The sequence below is a fragment of the Ranitomeya variabilis genome, chromosome 5 (genome assembly GCF_051348905.1).
Source record: "Ranitomeya variabilis isolate aRanVar5 chromosome 5, aRanVar5.hap1, whole genome shotgun sequence".
Taxonomy (NCBI): Eukaryota; Metazoa; Chordata; class Amphibia; order Anura; family Dendrobatidae; genus Ranitomeya; species Ranitomeya variabilis.
The window spans coordinates 265,094,082-265,114,566 of NC_135236.1; the positions used below are offsets into that span (position 1 = coordinate 265,094,082).

Below are 20,485 nucleotides of genomic sequence, written 5' to 3' on the forward strand. Positions count from 1 at the left end.
GGAGGCTGGACACGCGCGCATTTTAAAATGCGCGCGTGTCCAGCCTCCCGTGACGTCACGGCTTGTGATTGGTTGCGTCGCCCATGTGACTGCGACGCAACCAATCACAAAGCCGGGACGTAATTTTAAAATCCTTAAGGACCTGAAATTACGTCACGGCTTGCTGTGATTGGTTGCGTCGCCCATGTGACTGCGACGCAACCAATCACAAAGCCGGAGCGTAATTTTAAAATACTGAATGACCTGAAATTACGTCACGGCTTGCTGTGATTGGTTGCGTCGCCGCCACATGGGCGGCACGCGACCAATCACAAGCCGGGACTTCACGTAAGGAAAGAAAAGCGCAAATTTTAAGCAAACAACGCTGCCGGTTCCCTCGCTGAGGTCCAGGCTGCGTCGGAGAGGTGAGTATAGCAATATTTTTTATTTTAATTCTTTCTTTTACACATTAATATGGATCCCAGGGCCTGAAGGAGAGTTTCCTCTCCTTCAGACCCTGGGAACCATCAGGAATACCGTCCGATACTTGAGTCCCATTGACTTGTATTGGTATCGGGTATCGGTATCGGATTGGATCCGATACTTTGCCGGTATCGGCCGATACTTTCCGATACCGATACTTTCAAGTATCGGACGGTATCGCTCAACACTACTCACCACCTAACCCCTACGGGTTCACTTTCTGTCCTCTGTAACACATTATTAACTCTTTCTTTTATAATAACTAACTTTCTAAGGAGGACTCAGGGTCTACCTTCTATCCCCATTTCCTTATCAACATTATCAACTATTTCCTTATATCATCAACCTTCATTACTACTTTCTTACTACCGACTATGCAGGACACTATGTCTGCCCCTACGGGTCCACTGCATCTTTCTTCTAGCTCTCGCACTTTCTTCTAAGGAACATTATCAACACTTCTTTTTACAGTTAACCAGTTCAATACACATAACTTCTACATGTAAACATTATCATTTTTACTTTAAGCATTGTCATCACATTACTGTTCTAAAACAGTATCACTCATAAGTACACTTTTGGCATCCCCTTTAAGAGGGGATCAAATCTTTCTGAGGTAGTTCGTCTTCTCAGACTACCAGTCCATGCTCAGCAAAGGTTCCGGTACGGTATCTTCGCAAAGAGTCTTTAAGTAAAACCAGTAGGAAGCACCTTTAATAAGGTGCAAACTATTTACAAGGAAAAGTTTGTATCATGCACGGTCCATGATTACTGCAGTTCTTGTCAACTTTTGTGCAACTTGAGGAAAAATAAACAAACAACAGGGATCCCGGGTCAGCAGAGGGATCCTTAAGAATTAACCCTGGACGGGTTTAGCAGCAAACAATCAGGAAACAACAAACAGTTAAGAACTATGTACATCTTCAGGTTTCCGAGGTTTATCCTTATTCAGGTGGCATTGGCCCCTGACCCCCGGCTACTGTGGCACGGATACCAGCGGCAGGCCCTGCAGGGACCACCAGGTCACCCGTTGTCTGAATTTGAAGACTGACCCTACTGGCAAGTTCGGGAGCTGCTACAAAGCGTACAGTGGTGACAGTAACGAGATCTGGCAAACCTGGGTCAACCATGATTGGGGCCACAGGTGACACTCTCTCAGGCTCACATCGCTGAACATTCCGGGCACGCCATCCTTGTGCGTTCCAGTGACGGGTGTACGTCACCTGATCCCCTTCTCGCAATGGTTCGCCATCCCGATCACAGCAGGGAGTTTCCACGTCATAACTAGCAACGAAGACGTCAGTCGATAGGCCCGGTTCCTGTATAGAGCCCCATCCTTTCCTTGGGTGGAAGGCCGACACCGTTCCTCGCTTTACCACGTCTTTCCTGCCATGCACAGACTTCTTGCGTTGCGTCTCCCGTTGTTCAACTTCATCTCGCTGTTTCCAGTGCTGGAGCACGCATTGATTGTACTGGTCCCAGGTAAGTATCGCGATGGTGAGACCATCCACCGGAACCCCATCCTGCTCAACCCAGGGGGTGTCCCACCGGAACATCACTCCGTCCGGGCCCATCTCTATGGGCTCCCCCCACCTGGTTGGTAGTGGCGGCAACAACTTCCCTATTGCGCTGGGGCCGAGGACCACCCGCTCGATGGTGAACGAAGGGTTACTGCTGCAGGGAGGGTCGGTCGCGGGAGCGGGATCGAGCGTGGAGGCAGGGGTGTCTGCCGTACCTGCGCCTGATGTGGTTCCACCGATGTCGATCCGGTCCGCTGACGAGAACGCTGGAGTCGGCTGCTGCTCGGACCGCGGCTCTTCCAATATGATCCCCGAACACGGCTCCGCCCGCTGCGGTTCCTCCTCCGCTGGCTCCGAGATCGGGATTGGTGGACTCGGCTCCGCTATCTGTTCCAGGGACTTCGGATCCTCCGGCTGCAGGGAGCACGGGTCCACCTCCGATAAGCGAGGGCAAACCGGGACTGCTCCTTCCCCGTTCCGGCACTCGCTGTTCTTCATCATGATCTGCCGATCGGTGGCAATGCATGCATCGGACTCCGCCATTTCTCCAGGGCCGAGCTTCTCCATCTCCTGCTTCCCGCCGTTGCAAATCAGGGGGTTGTCCTCTGCTTGAAGGCAGGTCCTCACCTTGCAGCCAGAAGCGCAGGGGGCGGTAGCCATTTCTCGCGCCACTCTGGTAGTCTCCTCCCATGGCACGCCCTCCTTCTTCTCTGGCGAAGCAATGGCGGCGGCTTTTGGCGGGAACTTCTCTGGGTCAATGGCAGTACACAGTCTCTCAATAAAGTACAGTCCAAGCACAGTAAATCACAGTTCCAAGGCACACATGACCTGATTCTTCAGGCTTAAGTAGATCCTGTTCGTGACGCCAAGTTGGAGCGCCCCCACACCGCCGCAGGGCCGAGGGGTACCCGGAGCCGGGCCTCTGGCAGTCTCTGTCCAGTTCTGGGGTTGTCACGGTGGCTAGACCCGGTCCGTGGCCCTGTCAGTCAGTGGGGGACGTCCGGTAGAATAAGTGGTGGTGTAGCGGTGCAGTTGTGGGGTGCAGGTCGCGGTAAATAACGAGGACACCAGGTTGCAGTCTCTTTACCTCTTTACTGAAGATCTCTGAGTCCACAGTCCAGAATACGGCTCACCAGGCTGCGCAAGTCCGGCCGGTCCAATGACACTTCCAGAGTTCTCTTCACAGGAGGAAATCTGTGCCTTCCCCCTAGCGCTATGTGTTGTAGTCCTTCCCTGCTGTGCTTACGGAAAGTACCCCACAACTGTTGTGTCTGTTTCTTAAGTTCCCTCACAACTCGACTAGATGATGTTCTGCTAATCCTCCGTCCCTCCCTGAGGTTCGGGTAGGAACGGCACCCGTTTGACGGGTAGGCCTGGAGTTCTTCCGGGACCCTAGAGACGCCCCTCTCCCACAATTGCCTCCCAAGACTTCATAGGTGATTTGAGTTAGACAGCCCGCCTGAGACTGACTGTCCTGCCGCTGTTTGGAGTATTGCTTGAAGCTGAATGTTATTCTACTCCCTCGGCGTTCCGGCCACCGGTAGTGCGCCTCAGTAGGATGTTGCTTCGGTCTTACAGCACGACTCCTACTGGTATTTCTCCTTTGCGTGATCCCGTTTCTCACTCAGCACAATCTCTCTCTCTTCTAATCCTTTCTTGGGCACCGCCGCTACCCGGAGCAGGCACGGTCCCGTTACGTTCGTTCTCGTTGCCAAGCCTCTGTCAGGATCCCACCCCTGACAGAGACCCTACTGTATCTTCCCCACAACACCCTCTGCCACAAGGTGTTGCCTGGTTCCAACCCAGTCAGCTTTCTAATCTAACTTCCTGCCTGACCCCCAGTTTACCCACTATGGTGGGGAGTGGCCTAATGAATAGCACCCTTAGCTCCCCCCGGAGGCCCGGCTGTGAAATGTATTGGTGTCTGTGATACCTGATCAGATGAACTCCTTCAGTGCCATCGGACGCACCACAGCTCCCCATAGTGGCGGAGCCACAGTACTGCAACGACCAGGACTCTGGGGCGCTGCACAAGCACTTGTTTTGCCATCCAGCTTGTCCTATTGCAATAGGATTGTGAACACCACAGCAGGGTTTTTTATACTTTCCTTCGTTAAATAAGATTTGGTTCAGGTGATCACCTAATCAGGAGAATAAGGTGTACTCTGGTGTCAACTGACACTGGAATGGAATGGCTGTCAGACATGTAGAGAAGCTGGTTTTTATAAAACTGTGCAGTGGTCTCTTAATTTTTGCCATATATATATATATATATATATATATATATATATATATATATATACACACACACACACACACACACACACACACACACACACACACACACGTTCTTCTCACATAATTAGAATATCATCAAAAAGTTCATTTTTTCAGCTCTTTATTACAAAAAATGAAGATCATATATTATATAGAGTCATTACAGAGTGCTCTATTTCAAGTGTTAATTTCTGTTAATGTTGATGATTATGGCTTACAGCAAATAAAAACACAAAAGTCATGATCTCAGTAAATTAGAATACTTTATAACACCAGTTTGAAAAACAATTTTTTGAAATCCGAAATGTTGGTCTACTGAAATGACACAATATTTGGTCAGGGCTCCTTTTGCATCAATTACTGCATCAATGCGGCGTAGTATGGAGGTGATCAGCCTGTGGCACTGCTGAGGTGTTATAGAAGCCTAGGTTGCTTTGATAGCAGTTTACAGCTCGTCTGCATTGTTGGGTCTGGTGTCTCTCAGCTTCCTCTTGACAATACCCCACAGATTCTCTATGGGGTTAAGGTCAGGCGAGTTTTCTGGCCAATCAAGCACAGTGATACTGTTGTTTTTTAAACCAGGTATTGATACTTTTGGCAGTGTGGACTGGACACGTGCCAAGTCCTGCCGGAGAATGAAATTTCCATCTCCAAAAAGCTTGTTGGCAGAGGGAAGCATGACATGCTCTAAAATTTCCTGGTAGACAGCTGCGCTAACTTTGGACTTGATAAAACACAGTGGACCTACACCAGCAGATGACCTGGCTTCCTAAACCATCATTGATTGTGGAAATGTAACAATTTTTACTTATAATTTTTACTTTTGGTCATACTGTCTTTTGCTTTCTAGGATACAACACTTGGACTGGCATGCTTCAAGTAGACCTGTATCATACTCACCCCATCCTTCTGTCCTTCTGTCACATGCTCACACAGGATGCCAAATCAAGAAAGCACCACACAGGTCCAGGTAGTTTGCTCTGTTAATGGTGTCACTAATTCACGATGTGTGAACCCCATGGTAACTGTTTCTGCTGGTTAATTAAAGATGTTTCGCTACAGAAGCCTAAAGAATAGCCCTCTGGGGAATGTTGTTTACAGCTTTCCATTAACTGGGGAACATATAGGAGCCTCACTAGAAGCCAAGCTAAAATAGCTTTTAAAGGGGTTAATTTGATTATTTTGGTTGATGTTGCATATAGTGGGGGAAACCTTAATAAAAAGCTTTGTAAGATCTTATACTACTTATTTAAATATATAATAGGATGCAGTGGCCCTTGATGTTCTATGGTTCTCCTCTCCAGGGATGGCAGAAAGATGCAGATAGATTATTAGTTTGTGAAAAATTTGAAAATTGGAGTCATAAAGATATATGCAAAAATATTTTATTGATGCACAGACATAAAATATAATTAGCAAAAAAGTCAATAAAATACGTAAATACAAGAGTATTATATAGGTAAAATTCAATGAGAAGGACACAGGACAAAAATAGAAAGTATGGAGCTCATCACTAGTATCAAGTACATGACCGGTGGGCTCAAGTTCTTGAGGCTATTTATCCATATTATACAATGTAATATGCCTTTAAGAGGCAAATAGTATAGTGGATAGTCCAAGACTGATCCTTACCCATGTCGGTCACCGTGATGTCACCAGACTGCCAGCCCCTTCGCGCGTTTTACGCGTACATTATTAGTTTGCCTGCACAGGGATTTAAATGGAACTTTGTCAGCCTGATTTCACACCCCAAATTATTTATATATAGCTCTTTCAAAGACAAGTCCAGTAATACCTTTACATGGCCAGTCTATTCCTCGACTACTACAAAAATAGCATTTACATTGGTATGCAAATAAGGCTGAAGAACTATTGTAGATCTGGAGCCTCTGTAACTCCAGCTCTATTCTCCGGCCAGTGCCGCCTCCTCCCTCCCACTTGACTGACGGCTCCTTTGCCTGAAATCACACAGCATAGAGGCTGTCAGACAGGAGGAGATGGTGCTTTGACCATGCCACCAATCTTTGTTGTGTCCGACAAACTTGGATATGCTAATTAATTGCACCAACTCTAATAATAACTGTTCGCACTGAATATATAATACCGTCAAAAGTAATATCTGTATGGCATGATTTTTAATACCGTCAACAACAGTGTATATGGCACCATCAACTGTTTTACAGTGTATATAATAGCATCAACAGTAGTGTATATACAGCACCATCAGAGGTATTGTGTATATATATATAATACCGTCTATATACGCTGTCTACATACTACATACACCGTCCGAACAACGAAAGCAATTGTTACCATCCACCTCTCGTGTCTCTCCTTTTTCTTCATAGTTTGTAAGCTTGCGAGTAGGGCCCTCATTCCTCCTGGTATCTATTCTGAACTGTGATTTCTGTTATGCTGTAATGTCTATTTTCTGTACAAATCCCCTCTATAATTTGTAAAGCGCTGCGGAATATGGTGGCGCTATATAAATAAAAATATTATTATTATATTATTACATATGGATGGTAATGCATATTTAATACACTCAAACACTTACTGTGAAGAATTATTTCTGAAAGTTAAAGGTAATTGTAATACCACGACCATTGTATGGTAATTTCCAGAAACAGAAAATAGTTCCTTTCGATCATGTTTCCCTGTTGTGAATATGCAGCAGATTCTCTACTGCAGATTTAGGTGTGGGAAATCCACTGTGTATTACAGTAGCAGCATTGTCAATGAGATGTCAAGAACACTTTTTCAAGAAAAACTATGGCGTAAATTGAACTGCTTTGCGGATTTAAACTCTGCAACATTCTATTTAATGCTGCCTATGTCCGTATGTATTTCACCTTTTGGTGTACCTTCACACATAGCGGATTCAATATGTAAACATATAACCCAGACCTATTTCCTCACAACGGGGATGGGTAACACTCCGCTAAATATATCAACATACTGATCAGCAATTCAGTTATTAAACTGCGCTGAATCAAAAAAGTGCTGTTTCTTTTAATTAAAAAGTTATAACTTTATTGACATAGACACAAACAGGGCCGGTATGGCCATCGGGCATTTCTGGCAAATGCCAGAACGGCCGGTCCCTGTAGTGGGCCGCTCGATCTATTGCTCCTTCATGCTGTCAGCTTCTGCAGCCAGCAGCGCGCTGCTCTGTTAAAATCACTGCCGCTGTATGGGATGAAGTTTGCGGCTGCCGTCTGATGCCCTGGTCACCAGCTGCAGTGAGGTAACATCAGGGCCGGACTGGGACTAAAATTCAGCCCTGGCATTTGAAGTTACACAGGCCCACTTGTCGCATGGTGAATATATAATATATTTGTGCACCCGTATGTCATAAGACGTGAGGTGCGTTTAACAAGACTATATAACATACAGTCCCAGATGGTCCAGTATTACAGCTCAGTCTTATTTATTGCTCCAAGGCCGGGGTCACTTGAGCGTATAACATGGCTGAGTGCTATGTAATAAAACATCGTATAGCACTCGGCCCAGTGTTATCCTTTGGTACAGCTCAGATCTGCGATTATTTTCACATGTCGATTCGGCATGAGAGAACAATCGCCGCATGCTGCGATAGGCAGCGACACTCGGCTCACTCGCACCCACACAAGTCTATGGATGCATGTGAAACATCGGACTGCACTCGGATGCCATCCGAATGCAATCCGATTTATGCAGAGACAGGTAATGGAGGAGATGGAGAACTTACTTTCTCCATCTCCTCCGCAGCTGATTCTCCCACGTGAGAGGATCGGAGCACAGACGCATGACACTCACGTCAGAGCTGGAGCCGAGGGTCATTGGCATATCGCATCCAATGCGCTTGCATCTCATGTTATATGCTTAGTGTGATTCCAGCCTTAGTTGCAGTACCAAGAAAAGTTGCTACTTTACACACAGAGCAGGTAGACAATGTTTCGTAGACAATGAAGATGAAGCTGCGCTCTCCACAGTGCTATGGTCTGGTCCAAAGTGACCACATTAGCTATATTTTGCTTCTATGGGAAAAATGTGCACAGAAAATTTAGTATATCTGCAAGAAAAATAAACATGTTAGGAATTTGAAGCACGCACTGCAGGTCAGTTTACACTACATAAAAAAGCACAGTGGGCAGGAGATTTTTATATGCTAAATTCCATCCACACTGATGAACTGTAAGATGCTGCGTTTTTGATGCAACAAAAATATGTAGCACCAAAAACACACCAAAATCTGAGAAGCCGGCAGCGTTTTGGACACAGCGGACATGTGCTGCGTCCAAAGTGCTGCCTAAGGCTATGTGCACACGTTGCAGATTTCTGTGCAGATTTTTCAGCTCAGTTTCTGAAACATCCGCAGGTAAAACGCACTGTATTTTACCTGCGGATTAGGCTACTTTCACACTAGCGTCGTACGACGCACGTCGCAATGCGACGTTGCGGCGCTCCGACGCATACTGTGGAAGGGCTGCACAACGAGGGTAGCGGATGCTGTTTTTCAACGCTTCCGCTGCCCCATTGTGAGGTGCGGGGAGGCGGGGGTGGAGTTCCGGCCGCGCATGCGCGGTCGGAAATGTTCGACACGGCGCACCAAAAAACGTTACATGCAATGTTTTTTGGTGGCGACAGTCCGACGCAACAGTCGCACGATGGTTGCGACGTGTGGCAATGCGTTGCACTGCGTCGCTAATGCAAGTCAATGGAGAAAAAACGCATCCTGCAAGCACTTTTGCAGGATGCGTTTTTTCTACAAAACGACGCATAGCGACATGCAGTGCACGACGCTAGTGTGAAAGTAGCCTTACCCACGGATTTACAGTGGATTTCTAGCGTTTTTGTGCAGATTTCACCTGCGTTTTACACCTGCGGATTCCTATAAAGGAACAGATGTAAAGCGCTGCAGAATCCACACAAAGAATTGACATGCTGCAGAAAATACAACGCAGCATTTCCGCGCTGTATTTTCCGCACCATGTGCACTGCGGATTTCGTTTTCCATAGGTTTACATGGTACTGTACAACGCACGGAAAACAGCTGCGAATCTGCAGGGCCAAATCTGCTGCAGATCCGCAGGCAAATCTGCAATGTGTGCACATAGCCTAATACTGAACATCTATACATACCCATAAAGTGAACCTGACCGCTGATACATGCTGTGTGACCCATGGGCAGCATGTGCCCGGCGTCGGCTATATGATCTATGCCAGGTATGTTTGTCTCTGAAACGCTGCAGCATCACAGAGAAAAACATGTCTGACTTCTCCCCTCCGGCTGCCAATGACTGGTGTGTACTCACAGGCAGGAAGAAACTTGTCGCTCAGTGGGAGCGGATGGGGAGAAGCCACCAGGGACCTGCCTGTCTGACTAGTCACCCGTGTGGCCGTGGTTCTCGGCAGCTTTTAAAGTGTGTTTTCCATGAAACGCAGCAGCATTTCAGAGTCAAACATACCTTTCTGGAATCACACAGCCAATGTCTGACACATGCGGCCTGTGGAACGAGCAGCCATCAGATTCCCTTTAAGATCCCATAGGTGCCATTTATGTCACATGGTTGACTATTATCCTTATCACTTTGAGGAGAACTGTAACTCCCAGCATGTACAGAAGCTCCTATGGCATGCTGGGAGTTCTAGTTCACCACAGGAGTGGTGATTTTCTTTTGAGTCAGGGTATGTTTCCACAGTCAGTAAACGCTGTGGATTGGACGCTGCGTACAGCCGCAGAGTCCAGATGTTACAGTACAGGTCCTTCTCAAAAAATTAGCATATAGTGTTAAATTTCATTATTTACCATAATGTAATGATTACAATTAAACTTTCATATATTATAGATTCATTATCCACCAACTGAAATTTGTCAGGTCTTTTATTGTTTTAATACTGATGATTTTGGCATACAACTCCTGATAACCCAAAAAACCTGTCTCAATAAATTAGCATATCAAGAAAAGGTTTTCTAAACGACCTATTACCCTAATCTTCTGAATCAACTAATTAACTCTAAACACATGCAAAAGATACCTGAGGCTTTTAAAAACTCCCTGCCTGGTTCATTACTCAAAACCCCCATCATGGGTAAGACTAGCGACCTGACAGATGTCAAGAAGACCATCATTGACACCCTCAAGCAAGAGGGTAAGACCCAGAAAGAAATTTCTCAACAAATAGGCTGTTCCCAGAGTGCTGTATCAAGGCACCTCAATGGTAAGTCTGTTGGAAGGAAACAATGTGGCAGAAAACGCTGTACAACGAGAAGAGGTGACCGGACCCTGAGGAAGATTGTGGAGAAGGACCGATTCCAGACCTTGGGGAACCTGAGGAAGCAGTGGACTGAGTCTGGTGTGCAGGAAATGGGCTACAGGTGCCGCATTCCCCAGGTAAAGCCACTTTTGAACCATAAACAGCGGCAGAAGCGCCTGACCTGGGCTACAGAGAAGCAGCACTGGACTGTTGCTAAGTGGTCCCAAGTACTTTTTTCTGATGAAAGCAAATTTTGCATGTCATTCGGAAATCAAGGTGCCAGAGTCTGGAGGAAGACTAGGGAGAAGGAAATGCCAAAATGCCTGAAGTCCAGTGTCAAGTACCCACAGTCAGTGATGGTGTGGGGTGCCATGTCAGCTGCTGGTGTTGGTCCACTGTGTTTCATCAAGGGCAGGGTCAATGCAGCTAGCTATCAGGAGATTTTGGAGCACTTCATGCTTCCATCGGCTGAAATGCTTTATGGAGATGAAGATTTCATTTTTCAGCACGACCTGGCACCTGCTCACAGTGCCAAAACCACTGGTAAATGGTTTACTGACCATGGTATTACTGTGCTCAATTGGCCTGCCAACTCTCCTGACCTGAACCCCATAGAGAATCTGTGGGATATTGTGAAGAGAAAGTTGAGAGACGCAAGACCCAACACTCTGGATGAGCTTAAGGCCGCTATTGAAGCATCCTGGGCGTCCATAACATCTCAGCAGTGTCACAGGCTGATTGCCTCCATGCCACGCCGCATTGAAGCAGTCATTTCTGCCAAAGGATTCCCGACCAAGTATTGAGTGCATAACTGAACATTATTATTTGATGTTTTTTTGTTTGTTATTAAAAAACACTTTTATTTGATTGGACGGGTGAAATATGCTAATTTATTGAGACAGGTTTTTTGGGTTATCAGGAGTTGTATGCCAAAATCATCAGTATTAAAACAATAAAAGACCTGACAAATTTCAGTTGGTGGATAATGAATCTATAATATATGAAAGTTTAATTGTAATCATTACATTATGGTAAATAATGAAATTTAACACTATATGCTAATTTTTTGAGAAGGACCTGTACTGTAACATCTGGACTCTGCGGCTGTACGCAGCGTCCAATCCACAGCGTTTACTGACTGTGGAAACATACCCTGACTCAAAAGAAAATCACCACTCCTGTGGTGAACTAGAACTCCCAGCATGCCATAGGAGCTTCTGTACATGCTGGGAGTTACAGTTCTCCTCAAAGTGATAAGGATAATAGTCAACCATGTGACATAAATGGCACCTATGGGATCTTAAAGGGAATCTGATGGCTGCTCGTTCCACAGGCCGCATGTGTCAGACATTGGCTGTGTGATTCCAGAAAGGTATGTTTGACTCTGAAATGCTGCTGCGTTTCATGGAAAACACACTTTAAAAGCTGCCGAGAACCACGGCCACACGGGTGACTAGTCAGACAGGCAGGTCCCTGGTGGCTTCTCCCCATCCGCTCCCACTGAGCGACAAGTTTCTTCCTGCCTGTGAGTACACACCAGTCATTGGCAGCCGGAGGGGAGAAGTCAGACATGTTTTTCTCTGTGATGCTGCAGCGTTTCAGAGACAAACATACCTGGCATAGATCATATAGCCGACGCCGGGCACATGCTGCCCATGGGTCACACAGCATGTATCAGCGGTCAGGTTCACTTTATGGGTATGTATAGATGTTCAGTATTAGGCTATGTGCACACATTGCAGATTTGCCTGCGGATCTGCAGCAGATTTGGCCCTGCAGATTCGCAGCTGTTTTCCGTGCGTTGTACAGTACCATGTAAACCTATGGAAAACGAAATCCGCAGTGCACATGGTGCGGAAAATACAGCGCGGAAATGCTGCGTTGTATTTTCTGCAGCATGTCAATTCTTTGTGTGGATTCTGCAGCGCTTTACATCTGTTCCTTTATAGGAATCCGCAGGTGTAAAACGCAGGTGAAATCTGCACAAAAACGCTAGAAATCCACTGTAAATCCGTGGGTAAGGCTACTTTCACACTAGCGTCGTGCACTGCATGTCGCTATGCGTCGTTTTGTAGAAAAAACGCATCCTGCAAAAGTGCTTGCAGGATGCGTTTTTTCTCCATTGACTTGCATTAGCGACGCAGTGCAACGCATTGCCACACGTCGCAACCATCGTGCGACTGTTGCGTCGGACTGTCGCCACCAAAAAACATTGCATGTAACGTTTTTTGGTGCGCCGTGTCGAACATTTCCGACCGCGCATGCGCGGCCGGAACTCCACCCCCGCCTCCCCGCACCTCACAATGGGGCAGCGGAAGCGTTGAAAAACAGCATCCGCTACCCTCGTTGTGCAGCCCTTCCACAGTATGCGTCGGAGCGCCGCAACGTCGCATTGCGACGTGCGTCGTACGACGCTAGTGTGAAAGTAGCCTAATCCGCAGGTAAAATACAGTGCGTTTTACCTGCGGATGTTTCAGAAACTGAGCTGAAAAATCTGCACAGAAATCTGCAACGTGTGCACATAGCCTTAGGCAGCACTTTGGACGCAGCACATGTCCGCTGTGTCCAAAACGCTGCCGGCTTCTCAGATTTTGGTGTGTTTTTGGTGCTACATATTTTCGTTGCATCAAAAACGCAGCATCTTACAGTTCATCAGTGTGGATGGAATTTAGCATATAAAAATCTCCTGCCCACTGTGCTTTTTTATGTAGTGTAAACTGACCTGCAGTGCGTGCTTCAAATTCCTAACATGTTCATTTTTCTTGCAGATATGCTAAATTTTCTGTGCACATTTTTCCCATAGAAGCAAAATATAGCTAATGTGGTCACTTTGGACCAGACCATAGCACTGTGGAGAGCGCAGCTTCATCTTCATTGTCTACGAAACATTGTCTACCTGCTCTGTGTGTAAAGTAGCAACTTTTCTTGGTACTGCAACTAAGGCTGGAATCACACTAAGCATATAACATGAGATGCAAGCGCATTGGATGCGATATGCCAATGACCCTCGGCTCCAGCTCTGACGTGAGTGTCATGCGTCTGTGCTCCGATCCTCTCACGTGGGAGAATCAGCTGCGGAGGAGATGGAGAAAGTAAGTTCTCCATCTCCTCCATTACCTGTCTCTGCATAAATCGGATTGCATTCGGATGGCATCCGAGTGCAGTCCGATGTTTCACATGCATCCATAGACTTGTGTGGGTGCGAGTGAGCCGAGTGTCGCTGCCTATCGCAGCATGCGGCGATTGTTCTCTCATGCCGAATCGACATGTGAAAATAATCGCAGATCTGAGCTGTACCAAAGGATAACACTGGGCTGAGTGCTATACGATATTTTATTACATAGCACTCAGTCATGTTATACGCTCAAGTGACCCCGGCTTTGGAGCAATAAATAAGACTGAGCTGTAATACTGGACCATCTGGGACTGTATGTTATATAGTCTTGTTAAACGCACCTCACGTCTTATGACATACGGGTGCACAAATATATTATATATTCACCATGCGACAAGTGGGCCTGTGTAACTTCAAATGCCAGGGCTGAATTTTAGTCCCAGTCCGGCCCTGGACACAAACGTATACATGTAGTTAAAATAGTGCCTCTAAACCGCAAAAATACATTTATGACAGGTGAGCGCTAGCAAATACGCAAATCTAGAACAAATTCAATTTTATGAATTTACATATAGCAACTAAATAGTTTTAGTTCATTAATTGGGGTACACAAAATGGAAAACACTGTTGTATCATTAGTTCAAAAAATGAAGGACACTGTTACATCACTGGTTCATAAAGCATGCTAAGAAAAGCCTCAATCATTGTGCTAATTATTAAACATAACTGTCTCTATGCAAGGCAAGTCCTAACATGATGTGTGTTAGCCATGAAATACATACTGTATGTGACACTATTGGATTCAAGGTTCCATTCAAAGCATTTACTTTTTAATTACTACCAGAAACAGTGTCAGAACGACAGCACCTATGCTATCTTTATAGAAAAAACGCACCGAATATACAAGTTTTAGCGATAGTACTTCATCCATCCAAATAATCCTATGAGCCCTCTTTTCTCAAAAAAACATCACCAATAATTGATGCTGACTACATTTGTATGTCTAATAATGATGAATGCATATACACCCAAACCGGCATTAAAGCATGCATATTTTAGTAGCCACAAAATAGACTCTACAAAGGCTCACGCAATGTAGGTACTTCATCCAAACAAATCAACAGACCCCAGCAGTACAGCCCAATAAATGGCATCAGCTATACCCGTGTTGCTAATGATAAAAAAGATTGCCAACATGCATAAACTAGAAATTGCAGAAACTTATCAATACATATTACCCTTAATGCGTGGTGCTCTCTGTATATGGCCACGTGGCACGCTACACCTTGCCAGACCCCGATGCGCGTTTCGCGCCCCCAAGAGGAAGCTTATGTATTATATTATGTATGTATACTAAAATATGCATGCTTTAATGTTTGGTGTATATTCATTCATCATTATTAGACATACAAAATGTAGTCAGCATCAATTATTGGTGATGTTTTTTTGAGAAAAGAGGGCTCATAGGATTATTTGGATGGATGAAGTACTATCGCTAAAACTTGCATATTCGGTGCGGTTTTTTCTATAAAGATAGCATAGGTGCTGTTGTTCTGACACAGTTTCTGGTAGTAATTAAAAATTAAATGCTTTGAATGGAACCTTGAATCCAATAGTGTCACATATGTATTTCATGGCTAACCCACATCGTGTTAGGATTTGCCTTGCATAGAGACAGTTATGTTTAATAATTAGCACAATGATTGATGCTTTTCTTAGCATGCTTTATGAACCAGTGATGTAACTGTGTCCTTCATTTTTTGAACTAATGATACAACAGTGTTTTTCATTTTGTGTACCCCAATTACTGAACTAAAACTATTTAGTTGCTATATGTAAATTGATAAAATTGAATTTGTTCTAGATTTGCGTATTTGCTAGCGCTCACCTGTCATAAATGTATTTTTGCGGTTTAGAGGCACCATTTTAACTACATGTATATGTTTGTGTCTATGTCAATAAAGTTATAACTTTTTAATTAAAAGAAACAGCACTTTTTTGATTCAGCGCAGTTTAATAACTGAATTGCTGATCAGTATGTTCATATAGCGGATTCAATGTAGATTTTGTGGAGGAAAGTTTTGCAAATGTTCCATTTATGTGAAAGAAGCCCAATTGGAACCAATTTTAATTTAAAGAAATTTATGCATCAAAATCTGAAGCATGGGAATTCACACTTGCAATACAGCAAAATAACAAAATGCAGTATTTACCACGGCAGATCTTGCTTCATTTTCGGGTGTGGAAATTTGGTCGCAGAGATTACATTTCGGAAAGCACCCTTAAGATTAGGAATTTTTATGCCTTTTGTTCTCAGCGCAGCATTTAATAGGAATGCTAACGTATTTCATATCATTCATCTTTCAGATGTGCTCCAGGACTGCAGGAACAAGCAAAGAAGGACAAAATGGCATTTAGCGTATACTCTGATTAAGAACCCCACACTGATACTATACAGGAAATCTAGCGCCTGCAATTTAAGGTCTTACGCCTTAAACAAGGATGTTTTGCACCAATTGCTGATTAATGTGTTACCTTCTACAGCTCGGAATTGTATTGTCATGGAAAATGGCATAGACAGTGCTCAACGTTAAGCTCCTTTACATACTGTACGTGGTAGCAATGATATTAGAACCTCCAACAGTGATGAGAACATTCAGGAACACACTCCGAAAAATAAAGGGATGTAGATGGTTAGATAATGGTTGTGCAAAGAAAATTTCATAATGACAAATGTGAATTGATAACCTATTATGATAAAAGTTAGCGCCTTCTTTGTTGGTAACTAAAGCGAAACTGTCACATTGTAAATGCTCCACGATTTTGAAGCATCCTGTTATAGAGTAGGACAACACAGAAGATTGATATATAGTTTTGTGAGAAAAGAATATAGATTAATTTTCATCAGAGTAATGGTGGTTCCACTCAGTCAATAACAGCCTACACCACAAGATAATACAAATTTCGGTATCCACTCACGTTATTAAAGTCTGTTCAAGCGTCTCATAAAATACAGTAGATGTCTCCATTTAAACCACCATACACTAGATTCATGTCCGTTCCTCCACAATACACAACATCCAGGGGAATAATCCTCTGGTGGAACTTCTATAGGACAAACAAACATCCAACCAAAGAGTGAAACTTAGGTCCTATGTAGGTCCAATGTAGGTCGATAAAACAGTATACCTCATGTATCTTACCAGAACCAGGGTTTCACTCCTGCGGCTTTATCCAGTGCATAGAAAAATTTGGTGAATTACATTGATTACTATGGACTGGGACACTTTTAAAACATGAGGCCTTATTTTTTAAAATAAGGTCTTTAGTTTCTGCAACCACTATTTGGGGAAACATATGTTGTATGTCCATATTTATTTTTTATTATTCAAATTTTGAGGGAAAAGTTAAAGAAGTGCTCCCATCAAAGTTTTTTTTTATCCTCTTAATACATTTTAGTTATATTATATACCATTGTGCACTCACAATTGCTCATTTTGCCTTTCTACCCAGATAATTATTCGCTTTTCTCTGCTCTATGTAGAAGTTCCTCTTCCCTGCATATATCACCCCCCTCTTCAATTCCTGACCCAGTTGCTCCCTACTCCAATAGAATGTTGCAGTGACTTATGACTCATATGGGTAAAACTGACCTCCTGTTTCTACATGGAGCTTAGAAGAATTCAGCTACTTAGGATTTAATCACTAGATGTGATAGATCTAATGGGTAGAAAGGCAAAATGAGCAATTGTAAGCACACATTACTTTACAATATGATGATTGCAGTATATTCAGTAGTTAAAAATGGCGCTTGCGCAATAGCAGCTATCGGATCTCTATATACACCGATAGCTGCTACTGTGCAGGCGCCATTTTCAAATTGACTTTTTTTTTGTTTTCCTTGCTCAATTAAATAAGCAAAAGGGATTAAGTGCACAGTAAACATGTGATTATGCTACATCGCAGGGGCCACGGCCGGCACCTGCCTGCAGAAGCATTTTTTTTTATTCGGTATATGTTGGTATTCCTTAAGCAAACTGACCTGTCAGCAGTCTGCATTATGAATATATAATCAGAGCACCACATACCCCAGGCCTTCCTTAGGGCACGAGCATCTCACTAACTACAAACTGAAAATAAAGATTAAGAAACAACCACAGGACGGATTTCATCACCCAAGGTATCATTTTATTCAGTATTACGGTGCCGAACTGACACTGTGCAGGCTACTATGCACAATCCTGCTGACAGGTTCCCTTTATCGAAAATACTATGCTTGCCATGTATTTTTTTTCCTTTCTTGTTTACATTGTTGATGGCTACCCTACAATATGTGTATGTTTTTCTTTTTTAATAAAATGTATTTCACAAAAATGTGTTTTACTGTATTTTTTATATACGTTACTTTTTATTTCTCTTAACTATTTGGGTCTTTGATGTACTCACTATTCTGTCTTGGCCTGGGAATGGGTTAATAAATTGTAAATTATTACATATGCAGTGTGTATATATATATATATATATATATATATATCTAATATATAAAGCTGAATGTGTGTGTGTGTGTATGTATGTATGTATGTATGTATGTCCGGGATTGGCATCTGAACCGTAGCAGCTACAGCCACAAAATTTTGCACAGTCACACGTCTGGACCCCGAGAGCGTCATAGGCTATGTTGTGAGGTGAAATTTTAACCCCGCGCTTTCCAATTCACCAAACAATTTTGCCCCTATCTACATAATGGGGAAAAAGTGAAAGGAAAAGTGTTGGAGGCGTCGCAGCTACAGGCACAAAATTTTGCACAGTCACACGTCTGGACCCTGAGAGCGTCAAAGCTATATTGTGAGGTGAAATTTTAACCCCGCGCTTTCCAAGTCACCAAACAATTTTGCCCCTATCTACATAATGGGGAAAAAATGAAAGGAAAAGTGTTGGAGGCAAATTAACAGCTGCCAGATGTGAACAAGGGGGACTTAAAGAATGACAGCGATGGCACCAAAGAGTATATACTGTACAGTTGCTAAGGTGGGGCCCCAACATGGGATAATCACACCACCACGGGGATATGAACACACACACAAAATGCGCCACACACTACCACGTGCTCGAACACATATACCACCCTCAGTGCACATTTCACCACACATACACCAACCTCGCCACATAAAAGTAGAAACACAAAAGTCGCCGCTCAAAACTCGCCACGCGCAAAACTCTCCACATGCAAAACTCGCCACACGTGCAAAACTCGCCACACGCAAAACTTGCACACGCAGAAAAATTGCCACACGCAGAAAAATTGCCACATGCACAAAAGTTGCAACACATGCAAAAGTTGCCTCACACAAAACTTGCACATACTCAAAAGGCACCACACATAAAACTCGCCACGCGCAAAACTCGCCATGCGCAAAACTTGCTGCACACAACTTGCTACACTAACCTGTCACATGCAACTCGACACACAAAAAGTTGCTACACGCATGTCGCCACACAAAACTCATCTCACAAAAGTCCCTACATGCATGTCGCCACACGCAACTCAACACACACAACTTGACACACGAAACTCGCCCTAAAACACACACAAGTCTGGTATCCTTCAAAAATAAAAATCTGATTAATAAGCAGACAAACTACAAGAGCAACAAATGTACCATATAGGAATCCGGCAGCTGTCAGTCACATGACCAGTCTATTATGTGTATGTGTGAGCTAATATATACTGCCAGGGGGTGGGCTTACTGTTGGCTGGGGATTTATCAGGCTGCCATTTTAGCTTACAAATACTGAGGTAAAAATACTGACCAAATAACGTGTGAACGAGGGCTAATACAGGAGGAGATGACATACAGCTATATACTATATACAGGAGATGACACACAGGTATATACTATTTACAGGGGAGATGACACACAGGTATATACTATATACAGGAGGAGATGACACACAGATATATACTATATACAGGAGAGATGACACACAGGTATATACTATATAGAGGAGGAGATGACATACAGGTACATACTACATACAGGAGGAGATGACATACAGGTATATACTATATACAGGAGGAGATGACACACAGGTATATACTATATACAGGAGCAGATTACCTACAGGTATATAGTATATACAGGAGGAGATGACACAGGTATATGCTATGTATAGGAGGAGATGACATACAGGTATATACTATATACAGGAGATGACACACAGATATATACTATATATAGGTGAGATGACACACAGGTATATACTATATACAGGAGATTACATACAGGTATATCTAATATATAAAGCTGAATGTGTGTATGTATGTATGTGTGTATGTCCGGGATTGGCATCTGTACCGTCGCAGCTACAGCCACAAAATTTTGCACAGTCACACGTCTGGACCCCGAGAGCGTCATAGGCTATGTTGTGAGGTGAAATTTTAACCCCGCGCGTTCCAATTCACCAAACAATTTTGCTCCTATCTACATAATGGGGAAAAAGTGAAGGGAAAAGTGTTGGAGGAAAATTGACAGCTGCCAGATGTGAACAATGAGGACTTAAAGAATGAGAGCGATGGCGACAAAGAGTATATACCGTACAGTTGCTAAGGTGGGGCCCCGACATGGGATACTCACCACACACGGGGATATGAACACAAACACAAAATGCGCCACACACTACCACGTGCTTGAACACATATACCACCCTCAGCACACATTTCACCACACACACACACCAACCTCGCCACATAAAAGTCGAAACACAAAAGTCACCACTCAAAACTCGCTACATGCAAAACTCGCCATATGCAAAACTAGGCTCACGCAAAACTCGCCACACGTGCAAAACTCACCTCATGGAAAACTCACCT

The 20,485-nt window shown here is 44.0% G+C and overlaps 1 protein-coding gene across 1 annotated transcript in view; it reads left to right on the forward strand.

The window, feature by feature from the left end:
* The window catches only part of LOC143773599 (stimulated by retinoic acid gene 6 protein-like), a 184,819-nt gene extending 166,804 nt beyond the window's left edge, over positions 1 to 18,015 (forward strand). The window contains exons 17-18 of the mRNA XM_077260998.1: positions 5,110 to 5,229; positions 15,982 to 18,015. Of these exons, the coding sequence (XP_077117113.1) occupies positions 5,110 to 5,229; positions 15,982 to 16,208 (347 nt within the window). The 3' untranslated portion in view covers positions 16,209 to 18,015. The remainder of the gene's footprint in view (positions 1 to 5,109; positions 5,230 to 15,981) is intronic.
* The last annotated feature ends 2,470 nt before the right edge of the window (positions 18,016 to 20,485 follow it).